General features: G+C 42.8%; 1 protein-coding gene across 1 annotated transcript in view; it reads right to left on the reverse strand.

The window, feature by feature from the left end:
• Positions 1 to 2,542: 2,542 nt before the first annotated feature.
• LOC120940720 (androgen dependent TFPI regulating protein) overlaps positions 2,543 to 18,591 on the reverse strand; it is a 54,952-nt gene continuing 38,903 nt past the window's right edge. The window contains exons 5-6 of the mRNA XM_040353727.1: positions 6,534 to 6,685; positions 2,543 to 3,446 (exon numbers count right to left, since the gene is read on the reverse strand). Coding sequence (XP_040209661.1) covers positions 3,412 to 3,446; positions 6,534 to 6,685 — 187 coding nt within the window. The 3' untranslated portion in view covers positions 2,543 to 3,411. The remainder of the gene's footprint in view (positions 3,447 to 6,533; positions 6,686 to 18,591) is intronic.

The raw sequence follows: 18,591 nt of genomic DNA on the forward strand, positions 1-18,591 counted from the left end.
GTTGCCCCTCATAAAGCAGGGGTAAGTCATGTTAGGTATGGACGTCGGAAACGTACGAACAGCGTAGTATTTTACGTCGTTTGCGTAAGAGGTCCGTGAATGGGGCTGTGCGTAGGTTACGTTCACGTCGACTAAGCATTGAGCGGGGCGTAATTTACTTAACAAAATTTGACGTGATACTGAGCATGCGCGCGCATGCGCCGTTCGTAAAAAGCGTCATTTACGTGGGGTCACAACACATTTACATACAACACGCCCCCTAACAGACTAGTTTGAATTAGGCAGGCTTACGCCGTGTCAGATACACTACGCCGCCGTAACTTAGAGCGCAAGTTGTTTCTGAATACAGGACACGGCGCTATAAGTTACGGCGGCGTAGTGTATCTGAGATACGCTAGGCCCGCCTAAAGATAGGCGTTTGTATGTGAATCTGGGCCTTTGTGTCCTTCGATGTCCATCATGACGCCCGCTTACCCGAAAGATAGAAAAATGTCCCGAAGGGCCTGGTATGGACTGGACTTTGGACTTTTTTTTAACATTTTTCTATTGCCGAACAATTGCCAGCATTATTTATCTTTATATTCATCTGTCAGTGGGGAAGCCAGATGATGAGTCATGGTTGTTAAGAACACAGGGCCGGACGGCTTCCCGTCTCCACTGCTTAACAACCAGCTATTTCTTCACACAGAATTTGAATCAGTCGATCCTTTTTCAACCAATCCGAATTCTAATCGTAATGAAAAGTTCTGTAGCACCCTCTACCATAGGTAGGTGCTATAGTAGGATTTTTGTGAGGTAAGCTGCCGGCGCAGATAAATTTAGGCAGGCCTATGCTTCAAACTAGACCTGCTTGTTTTGATCTGGGGGCAGGGAGTGGTTAGTTTAGCAGTGGGTGGGACCACCTGTGCTTTAGTTCTGGGGCACCTCCCCTGCTTCCAGGGAGAATTTTCTGGAGGAGGGGCAGGGCACAGGACTGGAGTGACAGGGAGCTTATGTGAGAAGCCCTGACCAATCCCCAACTGGAATTGGCAGGGGGCAGGCCTCCCATTTAAGCTCAGGTCCATCCCACTGGAGGGGGGTTGTCGGCTGAGAGACGTGAAGAATGGAGTGCAAGATAGCAGCAGGGGTCCATCCCCATCTGGGGGAGGGTGTGTGGCCCATCGGAGGAGCCCGAGAGAGCTGGGAGGGAGCCTCATCCTTACACGGTCATGGAGGAGGTGTCCTGGAACAGAAGGGCTGGAGAAGCTTATGGAACGCATGTCCAGTCCAAGTTGTCCATCATTGACTCAGGGCAGGAGAAGGTCGGTGAGTGTGACACAGTGGGTTTCGGAAAGAGGCATGCCAGGGGAGCTGGGTGCAAGGCCGGAGGAGAGACTGTGGGGTTTGTGTCAAATCGATGCGGCCTGTGGGCACAGGATTTGCAGGTCAGGCTAGCTGGGATCATAAGTCCACCAACTAATACAAGCTGCTAAACTCTGGCCTAGTAACTACACAGCAAAATTCAGTCAGCATCTGGGATTATTCAGTGATCCCTTTTGTAAAGTGAAGATGATGGGACAAGAAGACTAATGCCGCGTACACAAAAAACGTTGTTTTTCAAAAACATCATTTAAAATGATCGTGTGTGGGCTTCACATAATTTTTCAGGTTCTGAAAAACGACAAAAAAAAAATTTGAACATGCTGCATTTTTTAACGTCGTTTTAAACTATGTAGTTTTTCGGGTTGTAAAAAATTATCGTGTGTGGACTAAACGACGTAAAAAAACACACGCATGCTCAGAATTAAGTTATGAGACGGGAGCGCTCGTTCTGGTAAAACTACCAGTCATAATGGAGTAAGCACATTCATCACGCTGTAACAGACAAAAAAGCGTGAATCAGCTAAAGCAGCCCAAAGGCGAATGGAACTTCCCCTTTATAGTGCCGTCCTACGTGTTGTACGTCACCACGCTTTGCTAGATCATTTTTTTAAAATGATGGTGTGTAGGCAACATCGTTTTAATGATGAAGTTGGGAAAACTTCGTTTTTTCGACATGCTGAAAAACAACGTTTTTTTTTTCATGCTGAAAAATGATCGTGTGTACGCGGAATTACAGTTTACAGTGGAAGTTTTGTGCAAGAGGAGAGAAGTCCTGGGAGTAACAGTCTGCAGGAGTTGATGCAGAGGAGGAGCAATAGTCGACATGGGTTATGCAGGGAAAGAGACTGTAAATGTTAGAGTTCATCAGTTCTTCAAGGCTCAACTTATTCTACCAAGTTCTTAAATATGATGGCAAAGCAACATGTTCTATGAGCATTCCATATTCCCTTTCCCCCCAACCAAGTTATATCCCCCAATAAACAAAAACAAGACAACGCAAATAACTGTTCATTGTCTCTGAGAGTTAAAGATGGAAGTCTGGCAGCAGGGTGATATGGTGGATGTTAGTAACTAGTAGCAACCGCCGCTACAGTTTTAATTAATTTGAAAATTTATAAATTTAACCAATTTTAATTAAAATTAAACAAAATTTTACGGAAACGAAACTAAACAAATTCCCAAACCAAACTAAACAAATTCCATATTCTTTTAGAAATAATAGAAGTATATTTGTATGCATTTTTACTGGAGTGTACAACCTTTATTACACATTGTAAAAAGACTTGTTTTTTTACGTACATGTATTTTTCACTTTCATTAAGAAGCTACTTCAATTGAAGCAATGTGATGTTTGCAACATAACAAGATCCTTAGCCTAGAATGTACATGGAGCATTAACTTCTGCTCAAGTGGAGTCGAACCCTCCACTAATAGTAAGCGCCACCACTTGTCATTCAACTGACAAATGCTACAACTTCAATAAACACTAAAAACAGTACACTAAGCAAGTCTCTATATTGCTGATTGGTCATATGGAGTGATGCTAAGGCATTTTTTCCATATATACATTTTGGCACTACGTAAATAAATCTGCTGCATCTTCAAATGTATGTTCTTCTATGGTGTGAACGGACAGTGCTTCATAAACGCAAGCAGTTGTCACTTCTTATTACTCCTTAATGTGGAAATGTGAATGCTTAATTATTCCTGTACATTTTTTATGTGGTCTGCAACCTGCTTATAACTCAAGTGAAGATTTTTCAGTTAATATTTCCTGGAGCAGAAGACCGGAGACTGACTTGAACTTGTTCTTTGTTAAATACATTTTTAAATCAGAATAATGAGTTCACAAGGCACAAAAATGTGTCGTTTTCAATTCAATAGGTGGACAAGGTTTATGCTTTCACTGTTTCTTTGTTCTTTAATAGACCAATTTCACATGCTGTCAGTTATGACTGATTGCTACTGAGCTCTACATTATAGGAAAAGGGATATGTTAACACATCCATTCCCCTCTTCCTGGAGGGCTTGCTGCATTGCCAAGTAGGTTTACGATTTCATTTTCTTGTGTCGAGCTTCTCCTGCTTGAATTATGGGAAAAACAGAAACTGTTAAAATGTAAACTTTAAAAACATAATTTAAAATATTTTAAAAGCACCATACTTTCATACAAAACATACTGTATATATGTGCTGATTCAATTAGGAATTTCACAGAGCAACCCTGATGCACAAAGCGTTGTAAACTATAGCAGTCGGAAATTTCAGTTCCCTGATGTCACATCTTTGAAAACTATATTTGGATGTTTGCTTTTCGCCTTGTTGAATAAGTCTACTAAATAATGCCCATTCTGCATCGTTAGAAGAACTACATTACAAGATTGTCCCAGCCTGCTACTTAAAGTGTTACCAGGGTCGGCGCTACCACTAGGCAGACTAAGCAACCGCCTAGGGCGCCTGACTGCCTAGGGCGCCCGGCTGCTGGTTATTCTACTCCCGCACTGTACAGAGCACTGTATAGAGCTTGCAACTAACAGGCTGCTCTGACAAGCAAAACCGCGTCCGTCGCACCACGCCCCCCCGCACTCGGTGCTCTCCACTCGCCGCTGACAAGTGACATCATGTGTCCAGCAACATCAGTAGTATATAGCACAAAGAAAAAAAGTCTAAAGTCTAAAAAAGTCTAAAAATAAATATATTAAAAAAAGTAGTTTATAGCAGTCTTGTGACTTCTATCAGTGTCTGGTTAAAGTTGGTAGGAAGGAGTTTTCATTCTCCCCTGATTGTTCTACGAGGCTGCAGAACCCCTGACCCTCTGTTTGGACAGTACTGATTGGCTCTGTGTTGATTAGATGCACTCTCCCAAGAAAAAAAAAAAATCTCTAGCAATACAGACCAAACTGAGCATGTGCAGAGTGACTCCAAAGGCTCTGTCTTGTCCAGGAGATAGATTGGGGACAGTGGAACAAGGGGAGGATCAGAGAAGACAGAATCAAACATCCTTGTTGCACAATGCAGAGGGTTAACCCTTTAGGTTCCACAGTGAGTATAATAAGCACGCTTTACTGCATATACAGACTGATTTGACTGTTGTGGGTTTAGTAATGCTTTAAAATTGCTTTAAATTGCCATTTAAACAACTTTGTTTACATTAAAGCGGAGGATCCGCGGCCAATCGTTTTTTTTTTGTGTGCATACAATGAGCTTTTAGATCACATGTAGGTACTCACTTGTTGGATGACAAGAGCATCCCCCATCCCCCATCCGTTTTCTAAAGGCCCATACACACGGTCTGACTTTTTGCCAACAAACTTCAAAATGAGCACGTTTTCAAAATAGTCCGACCGTGTGTACGCTCCATCGGACAAACTTTTTCGGGTTTCATTGGACAAAAAGTTCGGTCTGCAAACGGACAAACTTTACGTCAACAAGAGTCCGATGGTGCCTAGTCTGACCGTGTCTACAGCAAGCAATCGGACTTTGCTCAGAAGCAAAGACCAGCCGGAAGCGTTCTGTCTGGTAAAACTAGCGTTCGTATTTGAAAGAGCACATTTGTGACGCGGCAAGTTCTGAAATCAAGAAAAGCAGCGCACATTCTCATTTTCTTTATAATGTGATAATACTAAAAGCTGCTTTGCTGGTGATACTGACGGAGTAAAAACAAATGTCTTTACTTTGGATTACTGTATTTTGGTTATATGATTCAAACATATTTCTATATTTTTTTGTGGGTCAAGTTAGCACAACCCCATTGCGCAACATGTCTGCTTGACGAACGGACGTTCAGAAACAAACAAAATTGCACGAAACTGAAAATTGCAAATGCACACAGACGAAACCTCTACTAACTCTCGATTAGCAGAAGGAGCCCAAAGGGTGAAGCCGGAGAATTGAACTTCCTCTTTTAAACTCTCGTCAGTATGTTGAAACATCACTACGTTTGTGTTTGTTGCCGAAAAAGTCAGAGTGTGTGTATGCTATGGGTGTGACCGGACAACTCCCTTCGGACAAAAATCCAAGGGAAAGTTTGTTTGATGCCCGATCGTGTGTACGAGGCTTTAGATAAGATAACGTTATAAAACCCAATGCTGGCATTTCCCATTTTGCTTGTGGGCATTGTGAAGCACACAAGCACTGACTTCCTGGAAGTGGTGAATGCACAGCCCCTGGCATTCACCGCTCTTTTCTGCGCATGAGCAGTGTTTACGGCGACCTGCACCGTAAAACTTCCTGGTTGCTTTCACAACGGGCGACTTCATTGAAAGTACACGCCCGGTTGTGATGGCATTTGCTGGACAGCATTCCACATTGTCTCCTGGGAACCATGATATCCTCCCAGGAGACATTGCGGCGCTGGGGAAGAGTGGAGATGCCTACTCCCGCGGGAGAAAACCCCGGAAGTCAAACTTTAAACAGCGAATTCACGGTATTGTAAACACCTAAAAAAAATATATTTGGCTTATGTAGATGTTGTGGTGCGATGATCAGCATGATATAGTGTTGTAATTTAGGGTGAACCTCCGCTTTAACTTCCATTTCTGTTTTTTTTTTTTGTTTCTGCTTTTACTCTCCAAGTTTATTTAAAATGAATTTCTGTTCGCCCCGGAGTTTATCATTTATTTCCTTAACAAATATATTTAGACTGTAAAAATGCCCTTTAGCAATCACTAGTCATCCTTTCTTCTTGGATAAACTGAAAAGAAATCACTGACATTTACTATGTCAACATTGCCTGCTATAAACATGACCATACATTGAATGATTTCCAGCCAAGAGAAACCAGTTTAGGCCTGATTTGGTAAATATGGGGTAAAGCTGATTTCCTGTTCTATTTAAAAGCTGCATATCTTATTATATATAGGTTGCTTTAAATCTATTTTAGTTAGAGTGGGGAAAGATTACAACTCTTGGAAGTAAATGAAAATCTGCAGACAGAAAAAAAAAATTACAGTGACTCTAGCATTCCTCTACTCGGAAAAGAATAATAATAAAAAAAAAAATGCAATCTCTGTCTGTGTTGCCAATGGAGAGGTCTCACCACTTCCTGTTTAATATTAATACAGTCGCAGGACAGGAAGTGCAGTTCCCAAACCTTCCCCACACTGCAAAACAAAGAAAAAAAAAGTATAGCCAAACAAAAGTATGCACTTTGACTTTTTTTTTTTTACTTACCCCAAACTAGATAATTCAGAGTATCTCCAGCAATGTACACCAATGCAGCCAGTATATTACTGCTTAATAAAAATAATATAAAACCAACTGGATTTAATAATCCCAGAAAAGGGTAAACCCAGTTTCCGTCAGCAATGTAAATCCACAGAACCCTACAAATGAGAAAAACATAAAATTAAATAATATTTTAACCAACAGTGTCTTTAATAAAAGTAGGAAGACAAAAGGAAAAGTAAAACTGGCAACTGTGATTTGGGTCTAACATAAGGTGACCAGATTTTTAAAATGAAATCTGGGGACATATTTTTTTCTTACTAGTAATGGCGGCAATCAGCGACTCTCTGCCCATTGTGGCCCGCCTCACAGCCTGTCAAGTCTCAATCTCTGGGCCCCGGCTACTACTGGGTGGGGAGCAGAGGAAGATCCCTCTGCCAGGGAAGGCAAGGAGATAAACAGGCCGAAACTGAAGAAATATTCCCTCCGCTCCGACCAGCACATGATCATCAGAAAGGGGCACAGATAATGGGAAAAAATACCCCCCCCCCCTAAGCTAGTAGGAGCGGCGGACAGTCTGCACTGACTGTCTTTGAAATTGCCCCAGCCCCTGTTCAAATCCAATCCGGGGACAAAACCGGGGACAGACTTGGTCCGGGGACAGTGTCCTCAATCCGGGGACTGTCCCCTGAAACTGGGGATGTCTGGTCACCATAGTCTAACATGAATACTTATTAATCCTGGAAAATAAATGAACAAAGTTGGGAGAATGTGACCATTTGTAATGGTTTCAGCAAAAACCCAATTCAAAGTATTCAAAGTTGCCAAAAACTGTCATGTAGAAAAGACTAGTTTAAAAAAAAAAAAAAAAAAACGTCATTGCCATATTATTTTTTAGCTTTTACTGGCTCCAATTTCTGTTCAAAGGTTGTCTCCAGCCAAACAGTCTAGCTGCAGAGTGTAGTACAGGCACTGGTCTAGAGTAGAAGTTTCAGAAAACATGCTTCACCCACACAGTAACACCCACTACACGGCTTCTGCACAAAGAAGTGTCCGGCATGGGCTGTTAATACGAGTTATACAGTAGGGGCAAGTGATTTTTAAATACAAATTCTTGGAATTCAAAAGTAAAAAATAATGTACATTTTAAAACATAACTAGGCATCAGAAATAGCAATATAACTTTACTATGGAGAAGACAGGTCAGCTTTAAAAATTAATTTGAAATGGAAAAGGTTATGGTTTAGGTTAGTTTTTTTCAAAATGTCCCCAGGGGTGCCATGGCAAAATGACATAAAACTGCTCCAACCCACTTCTGTGAACAGGCAGGGGGAGAGAGCACAACCTACGCCTCCTCCTGGCTCTCTCCTCTTACCTGCTGCTATCTGTACTCCTGTATGCAACTTGGGAAGCTGACATCATTGGTTGCTAAGGACAGGTTGAGTGGGCCCACACAGCTTCCTGGGTTGCAGACTGGAGTAAAATGGCAGCAAGGGCAAAGAGAGAGCCAGAAGAAAGTGCAGGCTGTGCTCTCTCCCTCCTGTCTACACAAAAGTTAACACAGGATTATCTCTGGTTACAGATAGGTGATAAACGATCTGGAGGTGCAGAACACAGTCTACACCTCCTCTGGCTCTCTCTCTTCCTCTTTGCCACTGTCACTTCTTCTGTAGTGATGTTAGAAATGTTGTGGGATAGAGGTTTTGTGATAGGGGGGATTTGGAGGGGAGAGGGGGGAACAGAATTTTTGCTAGGAGGGAAGATTTGTTAGGGGGGGTCGGGATTTAATACCTACCTAATACCTACCTATACCTGTGCACTTAATTCTGCCTTACAAACTACATTTTAGGGAATGCAGTGCGCTAAAACATGCAACATTGTGTGTCTTCCCGCACTGCACAAAGATGCGCTGCCTTTTGCAGATGCGCTTGGGGGCTAATAATTATTAATGATTTAGCACTACCCCCAGAGGAGCTGCTGGTTGTTTTGGGTGGCACATTTACCACGTGGCTCTTCCGAATTCCTAGGGGTGAATGGTGTGTATAGCAATAGTAAAAGAATGTCCGCAACAAGTGTCATTTCTGTGCTCTTTATTACCCAGCCGGGTAAGAACAATGAACTGGTGATGAAAGGGATAGAGTTTGCAAGAAGAAGGAGAACAGCAGATTCAGACGTAGTATTTGGAATAGTCCTTCTCCCATATGTAAGACTTTCCACACCACTCCTGCCTGAGTGGGCTTAGCGTACCCGGACAGGCCTCTCTCACTGACCTGGCAGCCGGAGTATCACCTGAACCTTAGTCTCTGCCACAGACCCTCCTGAATGAGCTTAAACTTGAGGAAAAGTCTCTGCCACAGAATCTCCTTAGAATGAATGTCAGGGCGACACCTCTGCCACAGGCCCTCTCTGATTGTAGTTACAGAGGCAATCCTCCTTAGGTGAATTATGCCTGGATCTCCTTCTTAATGTCGCCCAGGTACCTACTGGCAGGTGATAAATCCTTCAGTGTCCGACTACCTTGATCCCCAGTGGTTTGTCTAAATCCTTTTGGATCGCCAGCCTCTCATTGGCGTTCCCCAGACAGACTCCCCACCGAACAGCAATACCGCTTGGGATCTTCAAAGGTGAGAACCCAGCACTCACTAGGTCCCCGTCTCTGCTCAAATGCTCCGGACCAACATGGTCCCGGAACCAGGAACACTGCGTGGCACGCGCGCCCCGGCCAGGTAGGCCATAACGCTGGGGCGCCGTGATGTGGCCACCCTAAAGGTGGGTGCCACACTGGACGAAGAAGCCGAACCCAGAATCAATGGCGTCTGCCCCATAAATACCCTCCCCCAGCATGCACAGCGAGGCTAAACCCTCTTGATTGGCTGCTGGGGAAGAGCACCCAAACCTTGACTCCGCTGCTGCCATCTAATGCACAGGGGTGGGAAGAACACCCCAGTACAACAAATTAGCCCACAGCACAGCCAAGCTGAGACAGAGACCCTGTTTTAAGCATAACAATTTAGATCAGAGTTTAACTACACTCTGATCTCCCTTTAAATGTACCTAGCACCGGTTCTTAAAGTAACCAGGCGCTACAATGACATCCCATGCATCTAGCAAATATGCATTGGCACCCGCTAAAATGCATAGTACTGCAGTACCATGTGTTTTGGTGCAATCATGCCAGCATCTTTTGTGTGTGTTTCATGAGAATAGAGAAGCCCATTAAAAAATGCAACACGTGGAAACACACAAAAAAGCGACTGCGCTCAGACGCACCTTCTGGTGTGAACGAGCCCTCAGGCTGGTGTGCCCCCGGATGGTGCACAATTCTAAAGGGTGCCTTGACTGAAAAAAGGTTGACAAACACTGGTTTTGTTTATATAAAAATGTAAGGCTTATTTGCACAGTATTAGCTATATTGCTATAGTAGGTACAATGACTTAAAGTGGAGGTCCGCCCACTGCTGAAAAAAAAAAAAAAACAGCAGTTACACATACTTCAGCTGCTGGATTTTAATAATCGGACTCTTGCCTGTCCTGGAGTCCAGCGATGTCTGCACAGCAGCTGATGTTTCCATCAGCTGTCGGGAGCTGCCACAGCCATTGCGGGTAAGGGAATCTGGCAGTGTAGCCTTACGGCTTCATGCCGGGAACCCTAGCGCGTATGCCTACCACTTCCCTCTCCAACTGGCGACAGGAGGAGGAGGAGTTAGCTGAGCTGTGATGTCAATATTCGGGGCTGTGGCTCCCAGAAGTGGGAATAGGGAACAGTGGCACCAGAGGGGGGCAGGGCCGTCTTTAATATGGTTTGGGCCCTGGGCAAACATTATTTTTGGGCCCCCCTCCAGCTTATTTTGGGCCTGGCTGGTTCACATGTATGTGTTTTGGCGGCCCTCATTTGTGCAGGCACAGCAGCCTATTGATTTGAATGGGTTGTCATGCCTTCGTTTCCTGCAGAAAAAAGGTGCATTCAGCATTTTAAAAATACAGTTGCCTTGAAATCCATTCTGCTTTTGCACCATGCTACTTACCTGCAGTTCTTGCACACACAAACGCACTGTGTTTTTAAAAGCGTGACCTAAACGTCTAAAAATGCAGCAGTTTGACAGTGCGGGAACTGCAGATAAGTCACAGCAGACAGCAGAATGGACAGACAGTGCTGTATTTCAGTGCTTGATGGACATAGGTGTGCTGTGTGCGCAGCCTATTACATGAGGCATGCGCTTTATCTTTGCAGGAAACGCAGGCATGGCGACCCATTCAAATGAATAGGCTGCTGTGCCTGCGCAAATGTGGGCGCCAAAACACATACATGTGAACCAGCCAGGCCCAAAATAAGCCCATCAAGCAGTTAAATACAGACAGTAATGCCATGTGCTCTGAGGCCTTACTCAGCCTGGACTGCAGGTCTGGTCTGTGATTTAAAGAGTTCCTCTATTTTACACATGGCATGGCATGGCATGGGGTCGCATGGTGCTAAAGCAGAATGGACAGACGGTGCTGTGACCCCATGCCATGCCATGTGTAAAATAGAGGAACTTTTTAAAACAATGACCAGACCTGCAGTGAATCATCAAATATTATAAAGACTTTGGGCACACTCTACAGAAAACTTCTATTTACAATATAGATTAGCAAACAGTGACATACCTTGAGGAGCAGGACATGAAGAAGTCAGCCTCGGGAAGAGGAAACTGGGGATGTTATAAAATCACATTCTAATTCACTTTTATATACAAGCAGCACCCAGTGGCAGGAAGGGAGAAGTGCACGTCTAAAGGGAAGCCAGGGGTGCTGTACATTTTAAAACACTGGGAAGGGAAACAGTAGTGTGCCACTGATGATTTTCAGCGCTGATTTGTGGGCAGCACAGGGGCTTAACGGGCGGTTCTGCTTTGGGCCCCCAACAGTGACAGGGCCCTGGGCAGCTGCCCCTGTTTGCCCTATGGTAAAGACGACCCTGGAGGGGGGAAAGAAAACAATTGAGCGGAGGTTTAACTTTTGGGTGGAACTCCGCTTTATAGTGATTGTAAAGTCTAGCCTAAAAAAAAAATAGACAAAAAACAAACATGTTATACTTACCTGCTCTGTTGCAGTGGATTTGCACAGGGCAACCCGGATCCTCCTCTTCTCAGGTCTCTCTATTGTGCTCCTGGCCCCTCCCGCCTATCGAGTTCCCCCACAGCAAGCAGCTTGTTATGGGGGCACTGGAGCCGAACTGCAGCTTCCTGTGTCCATTCAGACATAGAGCTGTGGTTCGGCCCAACCTCTTATCTCTCCTGATTGGCTAACTGACTTTGATAGACAGCAGCAGGAGCCAGTGCTGCTGCTGTGTCTCAGCCAATCAGTAGGGAGAGTGCTGGATGGCCGAGGGACTCATGGACATCGCTGTATAGAGAGGGGGCTCAGGTAAGTATTAGGGGGGCTGATAAAACACAAAATGCTTTTTGCCTTACTGCATGGAATGCATTAAGATAAAAAACCTTCTGACTTTACAACCCCTTTAAATTTTACCTTTCTATATTTGCCATACATTTCTAAACACTAAAAAGTAGCTGTTTGTATCACATTTTCTACAAGTAATTTAGTTATTAGCATTAAATTATACCCAGAGTTTAATATGTGTAACGTCAAAACCATGTTCCAGTAAATTTAATTTACATGTATAATCATAAGAGACACACAAGTAAACAGACTGGCTGACTTGTCTGTAATCTTTGGTTTATTGACTTCCCTTAGTCATCCATAATTCAAGGGAAACCTGCAGAGAGCTCCCATGTGGATTCTTTAATACACTCAATGCTGCTTTGTCTTTTTTTGCTAAATATAAATATCATGATAAAGGTAAGGTAACAATAAAATGCAATCTTGCAAAACAATAGTAAATACCTTCATTTTATCTAGGCATCATATTGGTATCATATGAGTAGTGCTCAAAATAAAAAATAAATGACACATTTAATCTTTATTTTGTCCTTTGTCAAAGTTGACTTTGTTCTTATAGCCCAATTCCATCTTCCTCTGAATGGCTGAGGTGGAGAGGAGGGCAGATGACATCACATTCTCCACCTCAACCACTCAGAGGAAGCCTTGTATGCATTGATAAAAATATAATCCTTTGAATGGCTGAGAATCAACCTGATTGTTTTCTTCTGGCAGCAGACAGGAAGTCCCCATACTGCCGGAAAACAGCACTGCATACTATATGTACATGATGCTACATATAGTTAACACAGCACTGACAGCAGCTGCAGTAATTGGTAACGGAGACTATGGATGAGATCAATGTCCGAATCAAGCCTAAGTTTGAGTCGAACATCGGGTGTTCGCCTGTTCATCGAATAGCGAACATTATTCGTTGTTCGCGGCAAATTTGAAAGCCACGGAACACAGTTTAAAAGTCTATGGGAGATTAACATGAAAAATCAAAAGTGCTAATTTTAAAGGCTTATATGCAAGGTATTGTCCTAAAAAGTGTTTGGGGACCTGGATCCTGCCCCAGGGGACACGTATCAATGCAAATTTATTTAAAAAAAAAAAATGGCAGTTTTTTTCGGGAGCAGTGAAACAATAAAGTGAAACAATAAAACGGAATATTCCTTTAGATTTCATGCCTGTGGGGTGACTATAGTATGCCTGTAAAATGGCACATTTTTACAGTGTTTAGAACAGTCCTGCAGCAAAATGACATTTCTAAAGGAAAAAAAAGTAATTCAAAACTGGCTATAATGAATTGTCGGGTCCCGGCAATATGGATAAAACTCATAAAAAAGGGCATGGGTCTGGTATGAATATTAAAGTGGTAGTAAAGTCTTTACTACCACTTTTACCTACAGGTAAGCATATAATAAGGCTTACCTGTAGGTATAAAGAATATCTCCTAAACCTGTATGAATTAGGAGATATTCCCCTCGCAATGCGCCGCTGATTGCAGCGGTGCATGCGCAGAGGGGAAACCCTGGGCTAAAGGCCCGGCAGCCACCGGACCTTGCCGGAATGAAGTCTCCCGCGCGATACCCAGAAGACACGCCGAGGCAAGATGACATCTCGCTCGGCGTGGACCAGGTAAGTTCTATACACCTCGTTCCAAGGTAAGTATTTAATAATGAGCTAGTATGCGATGCATACTAGCTCATTATGCCTTTTGCCTTTCAGGTGTAAAAAATTTTTTTTATTATTGCGGGTATACAACCTCAAACTAAAATGTAAAAAAAATTGTCTGGGGGTCCCCCCCAAATTCCATACCGGGCCCTTCAGGTCTGGTATGGATATTAAGGGGAACCCTGCGCCAATTTATTTATTTTAAATGGTGTGTGGTCCCCTCAAAATCCATACCAGACCCTTATCCGAGCATGCAACCTGGTAGGCTGCAGGAAAAGGGGGGGGAGAGAGCGCTCCTTCACCGCTCCTTCCCATTTAAAACAATTGGAAACCGCGGCAATACCGCCTGCAGAGGCGCATTGCGGGCGGTATTAACCCTTTATCGGTCGCTAACGGGGGTTAATACCGCACCGCTAGCGGCCGAATCCGACGGTATAACGCCGCTATTTTTAGCGGCGCTATACCGCCACCGCGCCTCCCATCCCAGTGTGAAAGGAGCCTAAGAGAGTTTTTTAACACAAGATAGCAGCTGCAGGACATGGGATACACACTATTACATGTAAAACCTCAGCTTTAATTTTGCATGTTGCATTACGAAAGCATTATGGTTTTAGTAACATTCTCGGTATATTAATATACAGACCTAGAATAACAAGAGTATACCTAATTATTACGTTGTTTTTTATATAAACTATTTACTTGTCATTGTATGGATTGCCATTATTTGTCCTAGCTAATAATCAATAAATTGACAATATATAGTATATAGTTTGACATGAATCATATTAATGCAGATAGTTTGCATGGATGTCCATAAAAGCAACCATATGTTTACCATTTCTGGTCATATAATGTATTAATTAGATTATCAAAAGCAATCCACCATACAATGGTAACACTAAAATAAATGATTTCAACCTCCCCTCATTTAAGAGGATCAGCGATCCATGAATAATTCATTCAGGTATACATTTGCAGAGTTTGTAAAATTAAACTGATTATCCAAGTTTTAACTTAAAGGGTCTTGTGATGTTGTTGGTATTATGGCTCCAACAAAATAGCCGCCAGCCGGCCGACCTTTTATCATCCCCACCCCGCCTGGGATGACGTCATGGGTGGCGTGTGGATGCAATTAGTCCTATCGTGCATGCACAGGAGGTGTTCAGGGCACAAGTATGGAAGCGAGGCCTGGGTCGCAACCCACACCTCTCCTCTATCTGAGCATCTCCCACAGGCGAATCAATGGATGGAGGTGTGACCTCTACCGTGCATGGACAACATTGGCACGGTGATGTCATTGAAGCAACTCACTGTGCCTTGAGCATCCGTCCAGCCCTCTGCCTAATCCACCCCCCTGATGGTCATCGGCTCTAATGCAAAAAAAAATGTTTAACCTACCTTATAGCAGGCTTTACAGTAAGTTAACATCAAAACAAAGTATGTTTACTAATTCATTATTATACATTATACATGTAGTACATTATATTCTTCAGAAAAACAGCCAACATTATTGAAGAGGTAAAATAGATTACAAAACACAAATAAAAATGTATATATGCCACATTGTGATTAACTGAGTATAAATCATGAATAGCTTGGGGCAGGAATCATAGGAAGGGCTTGTAGCTCAAACAATCATTAAGGCCAGGGTGTCGTGCAGCCCCCCAAAACATAAATCCAATTGGATTCTTCTTGTAATAAATAAGGTTGAAATTGTGATAAGTCCTACATGGCGTGTTAAGGGGTTTCCATCTTATGCTTAGAAATAACTGACAAATGATCCCTTATCCTTTGAAACAAATACAAATATACTGTACATTATATCCATTTTCATAATTGATGTGATCCAACAGGTATGTAATTAAAATGTAATTAAAAAACAGCCAAAATGTTGGCAGATGTGCAATGCAAATATAAATATATTAAGATAAATGTAAAATGAATGTCATTTAAATCTTTGTTTGAATCTTTTCCTGCATACGTATACTGTTTGTACAATTCTTAAATTAAAATCTGTATATATATTTTTTGTAGATAGTTTGTCATACAGATCAGATTGATGCATACAACTCCTGATGAAGCCGAAAATGATTTGCCAAAACATGTCAAAGTTTACGCATCCATTGTAATATTGAATATGTGAACTATGTTGTTCATGAGAAAAATGTGATCATCTATGATTCTTAATGAACATTAAGGATGTTCAGGGTAATACTATACTGGTGATTAGAAACGGCAGCCCTTTAAAGTTTATGGACTGTCGCTCATTGGACAGAGGACTATACAAGGCGGGCACAAGGGCATCAGAGTGGGTGGTGTTTTTGAGTGCTTTAACCACTTATCTACTGGGCACTTTTAACCCCTTCCTTCCCAGGCAAATTTTCAGCTTTGAATGACAATTGCTCGGTCATGCAACACTGTACCCAAAGGAAATTTTCATCAATTTTTTTCACACAAAAAGCTTTCTTTTGGTGGTATTTAATCACCACTAGGTTTTTAATTTTTTTGCTAAATAAACAAATAAAGTTCAGAAATGTTGAAAAACAAAAACCAAGACATTTTCATCGTTTGTTATAAAATGTTGCAAGCAGGTATTTTTTCTCCTTCACTGATGTGCGCTGATGAGCCTGCACTGATAGGCACTGACATGCTGCACTGATGAGCATTCATGGGCACTGATAAGCTGCACTGGTGGACACTGATGAGGCAGCACTGGTGGGCACTGATGAGGAGGCACTGACGAGGCTGCACTGATGAGGAGGCACAGATGGGCAGTTATAGGTGGCACAATGGGCACTGGTAGGCAGCACTGATGGGCACTGATAGGTAGTACTGATAGGTGGCACTGATAGGCGGCACTGATAGTTGACAATGATGAGGAGGCACTGATGGGCACTGATTGGCAACACTGGGCACTGATTGGCAGCACTGGTGGGCACTGATTGGCAGCACTGGTAGACACTGTTGGGACTGCACTGATAATCAGGACACTGATAATCAGTGTCCTGATTTTCAGTGCAGTTGTGCCTTTTAGAGAAGCCAGTTATTGTCTCTCTTCTCCTCATGCTGTTAGCATGATGAAACGAGTGCCGATAACCGGCTTCTGTTTATATCCGTAATCAGCTGTGATTGGACACGGCTCTATCAGCTCTGCTCTTTTATTTATATATGCTCTGTAATATTCTTTTAGATTTCTATGTTAGTGTTCTACTTTCCTTGTAAATAAAGACATTTGCTTCTCTATAGCCAATATTGTTATAATATTATCACCATTAATATTATCAGAGCTTTGATAGACTAGCTAACTACAGTAACAGACAAGATAGTAAATATTTATAATTTAAGTAGGGAGAATCCAAAAACCACACCAATTTATTTCATTAACATAGCTGACCTAAGTTCAAAAGTTGGGCATTATAAGAATATGGTCTGTTGAATTATCACATTATTTTGCCACGACCATGAATTTTAAACCCTCTACATCCACTGCAAAACCATGGCAGCTTCAAATAGGAGCCTTATCCCTAATGTTGAGTCTCTGGGATAGCAGGTCTTGAATTAAACAAATAAAAGGCTATGTTTGGAAACTTTTCTCATTAGCCTAGGCATGTTTAACCACTTAAGACCCGGACCATTATGCAGGTTAAGGACCTGGCCCCTTTTTGCGATTCGGCACTGCATCGCTTTAACTGACAATTGTGCGATCGTGCGACGTGGCTCCCAAACAAAATTTACGTCCATTTTTTCCCAAAAATAGAGCTTTCTTTTGGTGGTATTTGATCACCTCTGCGGTTTTTATTTTGTTGCGCTATAAACAAAAATAGAGCCACAATTTAGATTTTTTTTTTTACTTTTTGCTATAATAAATATCCCCCCAAAAAAACATATTTTTTCCTCAGTTTTGGCCGATATGTATTCTTCTACATATTTTTTGGTAAAAAAAAAAAATCGCAGTAAGCATTTATTGATTGGTTTGCGCAAAAGTTATAGCGTTTTCAAAATAGGGGATAGTTTTGTGGCATTTTTATAAAAATTTTTTTTACAAGTAATGGCGGTGATCAGCGATTTTTTTGCGGACACATCGGACACTTTTGACACATTTTTGGGACAGCGAAAAGTGCTATAAAAATGCACTGATTACTGGGAAAATGACATTGGCAATAAAGGGGTTATCCACTAGGGGGCGCTAATGGGTTAAGTGTGCCCTAAGGGAGTGATTCTTACTGTAGGGGGGAACAGACGATCAGTGACAAGCCACAGAGAACAACGGGGAAGGTTTGTTTACACTCACCTCTGGCGACCCATGGCTGGGCTCTTAAAGGGCAACGTACCTGTACGTGCCTGTGCTTAGCCGTGCCATTCTGCCAACATATATCATCGTTGGGCGGTCCACAAATGGTTAAAGGGGTTGTAAATAAAAGAAATAAAAAATAACAAACATGTTATACTTACCTCCACTGTGCAGCTCGTTTTGCACAGAGTGGCCCCGATCCACGTCTTCTGGGGTCCCTCGGCGGCTGTCTCTGGTCCTCCCCGCAAGAACTCCACACAGTCATGCAAGCTCCCTCGCATTGTGTGGAGTCATTGCGGGCGGGCTTCCGTGATACAGCGAGCGGCCATAGCCGCTCGCTGTATTACTCGACCCCGCCCCTCGGCGCGCCGTGTCATTGGATGTGATTAACAGCAGCGTCAGCCAATGACTGCGATGCTTTCAATCCATTGGCTCTAGCCAATCAACGGCCAGGCTGAGAGACGAAGAGGATGTCGGGGCCGAGCATGGGATTTTCGAGGGGTCAGGTAAGTATAATGGGGGGCCGGGGGGGGGCGGTATAGTCGGAAGTTTTTTCGCCTTAATGCATAGAATGCATTAAGGTGAAAAAACTTTTACCTTTACAACCCCTTTAAGAATAATAGGCTTAGGTAGTTCAGTTTGTTTTATTTTTTATCTCTTGATACTTCGAAAAATGTTC

Source organism: Rana temporaria, chromosome 5 (assembly GCF_905171775.1).
Source record: "Rana temporaria chromosome 5, aRanTem1.1, whole genome shotgun sequence".
Lineage (NCBI taxonomy): Eukaryota > Metazoa > Chordata > Amphibia > Anura > Ranidae > Rana > Rana temporaria.